General features: G+C 39.6%; 1 protein-coding gene across 1 annotated transcript in view; it reads right to left on the bottom strand.

Annotated features, from left to right (window-relative positions):
• ARHGAP31 (Rho GTPase activating protein 31) overlaps window positions 1-11,859 on the bottom strand; it is a 107,788-nt gene that overhangs the window by 36,273 nt on the left and 59,656 nt on the right. The window contains exons 2-3 of the mRNA XM_007449130.1: window positions 9,880-9,982; window positions 7,181-7,325 (exon numbers count right to left, since the gene is read on the bottom strand). Of these exons, the coding sequence (XP_007449192.1) occupies window positions 7,181-7,325; window positions 9,880-9,982 (248 nt within the window). The remainder of the gene's footprint in view (window positions 1-7,180; window positions 7,326-9,879; window positions 9,983-11,859) is intronic.

The following is an 11,859-nucleotide window of genomic DNA, read 5'->3' as shown; positions in this document are numbered from 1 at the left end:
AAAAAAAAAAAAAAAAAAAAAAAAAAAAAAAAAAAAGCAAAGCATTCAAAGGAATACACAGAAGAAAGTCCGACTTCCAACTGCAGACCCTCAGTCTCCAGAGACAACCACTGTTCTCTTCCAGACAGTCATTATACCTACCTGTCTTTGACACACCCATGGCAGCAAGCACAACTACGTGACCTGGCCCATCTGCAAATTCCCAGTCTCCCATCATTTCCTCCTTGCCTGCTCCCTATGGGCCATGCTGGCCTCCATATATTCCCTCAAGCAAGCTCGGCATGTCCTCCACTAGGGCCTTTGCACCTGCTGTTTCTTCTCAGCACCCTCTTCCACCAGATATTTGCACAATTTTTTCCCTCACTTCATCCTTGTCTCTGTTTAAATATCACCTCATAGACAGACCTTTGATTATCCTACCAAAAATAGCAGTCCCCATCATTCTCTGCCCTGTACCCTGCATTAACTGGCTTCATATTACTTATCAACAGTTCAGATTATAGAGCTATGCTTTAAATTCATTTATCATCTGTCTCCTTCATTAAAATGTAAGTTTCATGAGAGGAAGGATTTTATCTGTCTTGCTTACCATTAAACCCCCAGCACCTGGAACTGTGCCTGCCTGGTATACATAGCAGGTGTTCAACAGACATTTGTTATATGAAATGAGTAAGTGAATGAGTCCGTATTTCGCTTTGCATTTGAAAATGCCAGAAAGCCCCATTTTGGCCACGCTTCCAGGACAGTACCATCGAGAACCAAACCTCCTGAGTGAGGAGCACCAGGTTTGCTGAGACAATTCCCCTCAACTTTTGGCTCCTGGCAGGGTGACCAATCAGCAGGGTTTGCCTGAGATTGAGGAGTTTCCTGGGACACAGGACTTTTCAGAGTTAAAAGTAGGGGAGTCCCTGGCAGCCCAGGACAGTTGGCTGCTGCCCCATTGGCAGCTATCTTGAGCTCACAGCCAGTCAGCCTCTGCCTGATGCCACACACCAGTGGTCCACCCCCAGTGACACTTCAGATGACATGTGTGGGTCAAGCAACCTGCCAGCAAATGTTTACTAGGTTAACAGTCACAACATTCTCCAGTAGCTGGAGAGCAGGGAAAGGAAGCACAATAATGAATAAAATAAATATAGTTTCTGTCCTCAGGAAGCTTACAGTTTAATGAAGGAGACTGATACACAAAGATGCGATTTCAATATAAAATTTAATACCTCTCTAAACTGCCTTCTCTAAAAATCCTGAATCAGCAACTTTTCTCTATCTTGGGTGTAACAATTTTAGCTGAATCAATCTGACCCAAATTGAATTTTTCCTAAAATGAACTTTTCTTCTGATAAAAATAAAATGTAGTGTGGTAGGTTGAAGAGTTGCTTCCAAAGATATCAGACCCTAATCTCTAGAACCTGTAAATGTTACCTTATTTGGAAAAAGAGTCTTTGCAGGTGTGATTAAGTTAAGGCTTTTGAGATCAGGAGATTCTCGTGGATTATCCAGGTGGGCCCTAAATCCAGTCACAGGTATCCTTAAAAGAGGGAAGCAGAAGGAGATTTGACACAGACAGGAGAAGGCAGTGTGACCACGGAGGCAAAGATGGGAGTGATGCAGCCACAAGCCCAGGCATGCCAGCAGCCACCAGAAGCTGGAGGAGGCAAGGAACAGGTTTCCCCCTTGAGTCTCTGTAAGGACCATGGCCCTGCTGACACCTTGATTTCAGCCCAGTGAAACTGATTTCAGACTTCTGCACTCTGGAACTGTGAGAGAATAACATTCTGTTGTTTAAGCCACCAAGTCTGTGGTAATTTGTTACAGCAGCCTCATGAAACTAATACATGTACTCGAAGGAAATAAAAAGCACCTGCTATCCCACCACCCAGACATAACTACTATTAACCTACTCACATGTGAAGCATTAAAAGAAGCAATCTGTCCGGGCTCCCCAGCACCAAATATGAACACTGGCATCATTTCCTATTTCGTTGCCTATACTGCTTTTTTCCATTTAACTATATATTGTGGACAGCAAATAGTCTTCAGAAATATGACTTTTCACAGCTACACAGGATTGAAAACAGTAGATTTATTATCATTTATTTAACCCATCCCTTAGTGTTAGACGTGTAGATACTCCCCAGTTTTGTTATTGTAATACGGCAGTGAAATATTTGTAAATCAATTATTTGTGTGCGCATCTGATTATTATCTTAGAATGGAGTCCTAGAACAGAGTTACTGTATTAAAAAATATGAGCATTTTAGGACTCTTGATAGTAATTTCAAATGACTTTCTGCAATGTCCAGCCAATTTACACTTGCAATAGAAAACTATGAAAGAGCCAGTGTCACCACAGGCTAGGCAGCATGAAATACTAACATTTAAAAAATGTTTCTTTAATATGCAAATATATTTTTCTAATACATTTATATTTTTTAAGTTGGTTTTTATTTATTTTTAAAAATTAATTAATTAATTAATTTACTGGCTGCGAGGCTTGTGGAATCTTAGTTCCCCGACCAGGGACTGAATCTGGGGCCTCGGCACTGAGAGAGCAGAGTCCTAACCCTTGGACTGCCAGGGAATTCCCCATTTATACCTTTTAAATAATTATATTTCTTCTATGAATTGTCTGTTGAGGTTCTTTGCTCATTTGTTTTTCAGGGTTTTTCAGGGTGTTGATAGGTAGGAGTTTTATATAATTAAAAATATTAATCTCCTGTCATCTTTATTGTAGATGTTTTCCATAGTCATTTGCCTTTTAATTTTGTTAATGTATTTTTAAATTTATTTATTTTATTATTTTTGGCTGCGTTGTGTCTTGGTTGCTGCACTTGGGCCGCATGTGGGATCTTCCTGGACCAGGACTCGAACCCGTGTCCCCTGCATTGGCAGGCGGATTCTTAACCACTGCACCACCAGGGAAGCCCTATTAATGTATTTTTAAATAGAGAAAACAATAATCTATATGTAGTTTAGTTTGTTAAATTTGTCTTTGGTGATTTTTTTTTCCTTTGCTTTTTATTCTTAGAAAGCCCTTCTCCACCCTGAAATTCGCTATATGGTAAGAATGTAACTTGACTTCTCCCCTTTCCCAACACTTAGCCAATTTTCCTAACATTGTTTATTGAATTGTTCCTTCACCAGTTTGGGGTGTTTTCCTTATTTCATATTAAATTATTTAATACCTGAGCCTATTTAACAGCTGTTAAATCTATTTTGAAAATAGTGTGGTAGTTCTGAGACAGAATGTTAAATCTTTACTTCCATTCCTAGCTGTACAAACCCAGGCAAAAGTCACTCGGAGCCTCAATTTACTCGTCTGTAAAAGAGGCAATAAAACCTACTTCACAGAGTTATTTGGGGATTGAATGAAATAATATTTGTAATAAGCTTATCATATTGTAAGCACTCAATAAGTGGCAGATATCATAATTATTATTATTCTATTAATATTTTTCTAATTCTGTTATATTCCATTGAAATGTTATTCTACTTCAGCTGTGCAAGTGAGTTTAAATAAATCATTGTAAGAATGCGTGGCAATGTGATAGAGCTGTTCCCATGTCCCTGGAGGTTTGCTTGTATTTTCATAATTCGTCACTGTGATCAAAGCAATCAATGATAAATTTTTCTACATAGTTAACATCACTAGGTCCTATGTATATAGAACTCAGTTGTCACAACAAAACATTTTTATTTTATTTCTTAGTGTCACTAAACTATGTTTAAATACAATGTTAAGTTTTCTTGAGATCTGACGACCAGCGGACAATAAATAACATTGCTTTGGTATTTTTTGTCGCTGTGGGAGATAGAATGATTAGCAATGTCAGGGAACACAAGTGGGGAGAGATCAGCATGGGTTTTCTTCTGAGCCTCTAAACAAGATCTAAGAAGAAACTTGTATTTCTCAAGTCTCTAGACAAGAATTCCTATCTACCCCCATCTATCATAGAATGAAATTTAGTTAAATTAGACTCATTCAGTTAGTTAACGTGATGATATTGTTGTCTTATTCAAGGATGAAACTGTATAGTGATAAGCAGACTAAAACTATGCAGAAAACAAACAAGAAAGTCTTACGCACAAATTAAAAGAACAGTAAGATATATTTTTGGTTGACTGAGATTGTCAAACAGTTTAACAAATTGAAAATACTCAGCGTTGGCAAGGCTGCAGGAAAAAGAACATTCTTGTCTCTCTACAGAACCATTTGGCAACGTGTGACAAAATTTTAAATAAGCACTTTTTACTCAGTAAATCTTCTGTGATATTTTTCATAAGGATATAAATAGACAAAAGTATAAAGACATATGTACAAAAATGTTCACTATAATGTTGTTTATAAAAAGCAAAGTGTTAAGAAACAAAAAGTCCTGGGACTTCCCTGGCAGTCCAGTGGTTAAGACTTCCACTGCAGGGGTCGTGGGTTTGATCCCTGGTTGGGGAACTAAACTCTCACATGCTGCATGGTGTGGCCCCCAAAAAAAAAAAAAAAAAAAAAAAAGAAGAAGAAGAAAGAAAGAAACAAAAAGTCTAAATGTCCATCAGTAGGAAACTGGTTTAAGAAATCATTGGGTATATGAGAGAATACTCTGTAAAAATAGTGCCTCTCTGTATTTGTTACCATGGAAAGATGGTCACATTGTTGAATTAGCACCATTCCAAAACAGCAATATGTAGTATTGAGGAACAAAAGTTGGGAGAAAGAACGGGAGAGACAGAGAGAGAAAGACAGAGAGATCTGTAAGGATGTCTCCTGAAATGTTAATAGAAAATATGCCTAGGACGAGAGATTTCAGGTGATTTATACTTTCTCCTTTATATTCTTCTGGATTGCTTTAATTTTTACAATAAATATTTAGTTTGGTTTAGAAAAACAGAACACAACAAAAACACTATGCAAAGAGTAAAAGAATGAAGGAAATAACCCTGTGTTAATCGTAGTTGTCTCTGGTCTTTAAGAAGCGAGACCAAGGTTTCCTTTCTACTTTCCCCCATTTTCCAAATTGTCTTTTATTGAGGATGATTATTTTTATTGAGTATTATATATCATGATGATGATGATAATCTGACAGACACACGAGACCCACAACCTTTCCTCCTGGTTCCCGGGAAAGACTCCTCTGTAGTTGGAGGGTCAAAGGCTGCCGTTATTAATGACTTAGCCATGCAGAGTGGAGGCTCATTTGCCTTCTGCCTTAGATCTCAAGGTCCTCTTAGATCTTTATGAGTCCCCTCAGCTGGTTTATGCTGGCTTTTCAAGTGGTCAACATTTATGCCCACTTTTGTTTGTTTGTATGTTTTGACCTAATATTTTTTTAATTAAAAAATTAATGGGGGGCTTCCCTGGTGGCACAGTGGTTAAGAATATGCCTGCCAATGCAGGGAACATGGGTTCAAATCCTGTTCCAGGAAGATCCCACATGCTGTGGAGCAGCTAAGGCCGTGCACCTCAACTACTGAGCCTGTGCTCTAGAGCCTGCGAGCCACAACTACTGAAGCCCGTGTGCCTAGAGCCCATGCTCCGCAACAAGAGAAGCCACTGCAGTAAGCCCACGCACCGCAACAAAGAGTAGCCCCTGCTCACCATAACTAAGGAAAGCCCACACGCAGCAACAAAGACCCAATGCAGCAAAAAATAAATAAATAAATAAATTTATTTATTTATTTATTTATTTTTAAAAAATTAATGTATTTTTAGTGGATAAGATTTTGAAAGTTAAAGTATAAAGAAGCAGGGAAAACTATCTATAATCCCATCATTGAAATAAAGAGCTGTTAATCTTGTGAACATCTTTCTTTTTAATCATGTCTTAATATACAACTGTGTACCTGCTTTTTCCAGTTATCATAGTGAGTGTTTCCCTGTATCATTGAAAACTCCTAAATCTATTTTAATGGTCCACACCCAATTTTTAAAAAGCATTCATTTATCCCTATATAATTTCAAACTGAAGAACATTTATATGCTCAAAATAAGTTCATTACAAGAGCCATAAGCAAGATTCCTTCCCAGGGTTAGAGCCTAGATCTGGTCCTTACCAATAATTGCAACTCCTTCATAACCTTAATTTCAAACATCCCCTCTGATCACCCTACTCCAACAGTCTGCTGACCTCACTGGGATGAATGACCCATTGATCTACTTTTTCATTGTTACCTGCCTTAGGCCCTCATTTCCCTTCTTATCCAGACAAATGTCTATGGTCAATTATTTCAATCACTCCCTTGCACACACTCTCATATCCGTCCTCCTCTTTTTCTAGCTGAGCCTCAACCTTGGTTAAACCCAACTCTTCACCTACTCTGCACCTCCCCACCTGCAGCCAAATGTCCAAGCCCTATTTTTAATGCTGTCTTTAAAGACATGCTGTAAGGGTGGGAGGGAGGGAGATGCAAGAGGGAAGAGATATGGGGACATATGTATATGTATAACTGATTCATTTTGTTACAAAGCAGAAACTAATGCACCATTGTAAAGCAATTATACTCCAATAAAGTTTTTTTTTTTTTTTTAAAAGACATGCTCTAAGCATTTATTCTCCTTTTTCATTTTCCTTTGGGGACCCTATTTGGTGACCACACAGCTGCTATATAGCTGTTCCGCTCTTGCCCATCCATCCTCCACCAATCCAACTCACTGGCCTAACCTGCACTCCCTCTCAGCTGCTTTTCCCAGAATCTTTTCTCTTCCCAGCTTTCTGACCTCTCTGTTGACTTCTGTTTGTTCTCTCTCCCTTCTCTACCCACCTACCTCTTTGTGCAACCCCCAAAAGAAACACAGAAGGAATAGCCCGAAATGAATTAGCCATGGGGGGTAGCACCTGGAGCCTCAGGTTCCTGTCCTTCTAGGGGGCAGAGTGACCTTGGGCCAGTCACTTCATTCTCTGGTTCTTAGTTTCCTCCCTATATAATGACACACATTTGGTTACATAAATGTGGAGATGATTTAACCCAGTTCTTACACACAAACAAACATGATTCTGAAAATTGAAGAAAGGAAAAATTTAGCAAACAGTCCCACTACCTTACTTTCCTCCCTGTACCATCCTACATCCATCACCAAGATAATGGCAACCATCTGGTGAGTATTATTATTGTAATTTTAGTGCTGAAACTTTCCTTGGCCCATCCATGCATCCCACCCAGTAACCATAACGGAAATCCAAACACTCACCGTGAATTTCTCATAGAGCTCATAAGTCAGGAGGGGGTTGGGTAGCTCCCTAAAGTAGAGCTTGCAGAGGGAGCCCACACAGTGGATGTCCTGGAGGTACACTTCCCTTGTCAGATCTGGACATTGATCTGAGCCAAACTCTTGCCTGAAACAACACAGACAGAGACATAACAATCCCAGGAACATGTGATCTATGTCAGCAGCTACTTGGCTGCTTAGGGGGTAAAAAGACCCTAAACTGCTGATTTGACCATATTTTTGACCTTGATTCAAAAAGACCTTCTATTTCAGGCACAAGGAAGCTATAGGAAAGATTTCCACTTCAGGTCTGGATCTTCCCTGCAGAAGCTGCTGTAATTAGAAAGACATAATCCCATTTACAAATGGATTTCTCATGGCATTATGTCTGTAGTCTCAATTATGAACAGTGGGGAAATATGAAAACAATTTTCCAAGAACCCTGTTGAGAGTTCAGTTTTTCCAAAATATTGTTTTAAATGAACTTCTCTTTCTTGGAGGAGAGACCAAAACCAGGGTGAGTCAGATTGTTATCATTCACGTCCACATATTCATGTCAGCAAACTTGTTTTATCTGGAGACTCAAACTCAAGGTTTGAGAACTTCAATCAACTCTCCCTTTGATGCTGAATGGAAACTTCTAGGCTGCTTGATAGTGACCCTCACAGGACAAATGAGCTTACAAATATCTTCTTAAGCAACCTATAGTGGGGTGCTTGGGAGCATCCTCAGATTCCAGGCCTCATTTCTAATTAAAAAAACATTTACTAACAAGGTTACATGAATATACTACCTCAAATAATATATACTTACAAGTTAAGAATCTATTTAGGGCTCCCCTGGTGGCTCAGTGGTTGGGAGTCCGCCTGCCAATGCAGGGTACGCGGGTTTGAGCCCTGGTCCGGGAAGATCCCACGTGCCGCGGAGCAACTAGGCCCATGCGCCACAGCTGATGAGCCTGCGCTCTGGAGCTCATGAGCCACACCCACTGGGGCCCGCGCGCCTAGAGCCTGAGCTTCGCAGCAAGAGAAGCCCGGGCACAGCAACGGGGAGTGGCCCCCGCTCGCCACAGCTAGAGAAAGCCTCGTGCAGCAACGAAGACCCCAATGCAGCCAAAAATAAATAATAAATAAATTTATTTTAAAATATATATTTAAAAGATGATAAATCTGAGCTTTAATGCAGAAGAGAAGTTAGCTTTCTTGAGAGTATTCATTTGGTCAAACATGTAGTGACAAAGTCAACCAGACTCTCAGAACCAGCATCTTGAAACAGCTTGCTGCCCATTCTCCTGTAGTCGGGTTCTGCCCCTTTAATAAAGGGAAGGGAAATCCCTGATGCTGTCAGAACCTGACAGGAACTGAGTGAGGCCTTGAAAAGCAAACCATGCAATGGCCTCAAATTCATAGGCATGTGTTTTTCTTACGAGGGCAGAACACAAACAATCTAGAGCTTATTTAGTTAGCCAGAAATTTCCCTTGTCAAGGCTAAGGTCAGTCCTTAAGTGAAAAAGAATTGGCCATTGTCCAAATGTCCTTCCATGATACCAGCTACTGTGTAAGTATGTTTCAGAGCTAAGAGTAAACTGTTAAAAATACTTGCTGTTGAAACTCTGAAAAATGTCACATGAACAAATTAGTGAAATGATGTAAGCACAGAGATCTGTTAAAAACCTTTGGCTGCAATAAACCAGTTATTTTTTAACAGCTATCACTTCTCTGGGAGTAAAAAAATGTTTTATTCCTTTGGTATAGTTTCATGACAATTGAGATTTGAGGACGAGGGGCAGAAAACTAAGTAGGAGGAAGAAAATAAAAAAATGAATTCCCTGCACGTGTAAATTTTACATATTAATCTTGTAACAAGAATGTTTTATTTGAAAAGTCTACATTTGTAACTAAAGAATATATAATAAATACATTAAAATATGTTCTTTTTGTATTAAAGAACAATATTCAAAATACATAAAACTTTTCATCATGGAACAGTACATATATTATATATAATGTATATATTCTATATATACACTATAGACACTCCCTTTATTTTACAGATATAATACATATAAAGAAGATTACTGTCCTCTTAATTCATTGTGATAGAAATTTCTTCCAAAAAATTCTAGGATGCATTTTAGAATTGTTTAGGATAAATCCATAGAATTGGAAATAGTTCCTCTATCAATAATTTTAAAAATACAGGCATCAATTAGAGAAATGCACAATCATGCAGACTTCTGATTTCTTGACCAGATGAAATATCAAATGTTGAGTGTGTGACAACAGAAAAACTCACGATGACCTGCAAGTTCTGAATACCATGTAATGGGGATCTGAGCTGTGGGTAGGCAAGTGAGTAATAATAAATCATTTTTTCCCAACTTGCAATTTAAATCATTTGAGTTCAACTGAATCTACCTAAGACGGATAAATCTGGTGCAAGACATAGGAACAGATGAAAAGCCCTCAGGAGTTTTTGTTGGAAAGAATTACATCAGATTGGTGAGCTTCCTGATTAGATTAAGAAGAGTTAGGCATCTGAAAACATCAGCACTTGATCTTCGGCCCTGCCATCCTTCCCTCAATCCCTTCAGTTTTTAATACCTCCAACACCTGCAGATAGAGGTATGGACAGAGGAAGGATCATGGAAGAATCCTTTGGGGGGCTATTCTTTGGCTTACCTTAGCCGTTGTATGTTTGAGGTGACTCCTGAAAGCCGATAAATTCCATCCACAATGCCGTGAGTCTCTATAAATTCTGCACAGCTCTTCAATACATATGGAACTATGTAAAGGAAAAGAAAAAATAAAGTATAAGGTATAAGTCTGACTGTCTTTTAAAGATAGCCTTTTAAAAATCGAGGTAACTTCAAAGAGAAGTATGGAATGCATATGAGCTACAAGTGGAAACAATTACTTGTAAATGGTAGATGATGTTCTTTGATATTTAAAAAAAAATCATAGGGTTTTGTTAAAGTTTAGAAAACCCATGTGTTTTAAAAGTTAGGTCTTTTTTTTTTAAGAATTTGTAAAATATGCTAATACTTAGATTTTTGAAACCAGCAGTGACCTTGGAAATCCCCCAACACAATCTCCTCATGTTACTGTTTCTCCCAGTGTGGTCCCCTAACCAGTAGCACCAGCACCTCCTGGGAACCTGTTGGGAATGCAAATTCCCAGGCCCCACTCACACCCACTGAATCAGAAATACTGGAGGTGGCGCCCAGCAATCTGTGTTTTAAAAAGCCTTCTAGGTGACTGTTGTGAGATAAAATTAGAGAACTCTTGCCTAGTCTACACATGAAGAAACCAAGGGGCAGGTAAATTTATTTACCTCACTCAAGAGTACTTGTTGCTTATGAAAAGTGATTTAACACGTGGAAAAATGCTTATGATGTAGGTAGGTAAAACAAGAACAAGGCACAAAATCAAATATACCCTGTGAATTCAGCTATGTTTAAAAACCTGCAAAGGGAAAAAAGACTGGAAGAATATCTGCCAAAATGTTAAAAGGTGATTTAAAGGTGTTAAGTGTGTTTTTTAAAGGTGAGAACCTCCCCCTCCCCCCCCACCCCGCCAGCACCACCACTCAATGGGTCAAACCAGTCATTGATAGAATGGACCTCATATAAGGGAACAACACGGCCTCTCAAATTCCTGCCACTCTAGAAGTCCAGTGCCTGGGTAGAAGGGTCTGGCTAAGCTGTTCTCTCCTCGGGGCTGAACCTGATCAGCCCAGCCAGCTCAGTGACCCAGAATGGCAGCCACAGGCCTTCTGGATGGCGTGGAGAGAGTGGCACTTGCCACTTTGGTCCTTGGGCAGATCCACCGGAGGTCCCTCTGTGAGAGTGTTGTAGATGGTCTGGAACTACCAAAGCCTTGGGTGCTGAAGTCCTCAGGCACAGAGGTGGTACGGGAACTCCATGAACCAGGGCTTGGGTTAGCACTGTGCTCACTCCTCCAAAACATACTCAGTCCATTAATGCCTTGGATTAGACTAAAGCCAATCCATTAATGCTTACTGCACATGATCATACCCACACACAATACTAAGCTGGACTGGACCTTTACGTGGGTAGATACTAGGTGTTCAGGCTCAACATTCTTCCAGAATTCTCTATGACAATACTTTCTAAACAACTTCCCCATCATTTCCTTCAACCACTAACTATCATTTTAGGTGCTGAGTAAAATTCATCATACTTAAAGTATTCCACCCACCTCTCAAAGGCTGTGCATCCCCAGAGCCTTTCTTCTCCAGGACACATCCATGTTTTGCCCCTTTCATTCATGACCAACTGGTGAGAAGCTTCTTAGTTACCCAAGGTGGAAAGAGGGCAGGAAGTGAACTTGGGATTGGAAATATTGAGGTCAGAGACCACAGAGGTGGAACTATTCCCTGTGAGTGAATACAGGGTAGGAGTGGGTGTGGTGGAGGAGGGGCTGTGAGTGTGGGCAGGGGTCCAGAGCCCCTGCCTGGCTTCAGTTAGAAAAGCTACACTTTGATCTATTTTATGAAATAGGGTTCTTGGTGAGAACCCTATTTATGCCTCATGCCTCTAAATAAATTTTATAAATAAAGAAATAAGCAAACAGAGTTCCCATGCTTAAAAAAGTTGTATTGTTTAAAAGAAAAAAAATCCCTATTGTGCCAGTAGGTCG

Source organism: Lipotes vexillifer, unplaced genomic scaffold (assembly GCF_000442215.2).
Source record: "Lipotes vexillifer unplaced genomic scaffold, Lipotes_vexillifer_v1.1 scaffold999, whole genome shotgun sequence".
NCBI classification, from domain to species: domain Eukaryota; kingdom Metazoa; phylum Chordata; class Mammalia; order Artiodactyla; family Lipotidae; genus Lipotes; species Lipotes vexillifer.
Note: the sequence above shows the minus strand (reverse complement) of the source record. Positions and strands in the feature narration are given on the sequence as shown.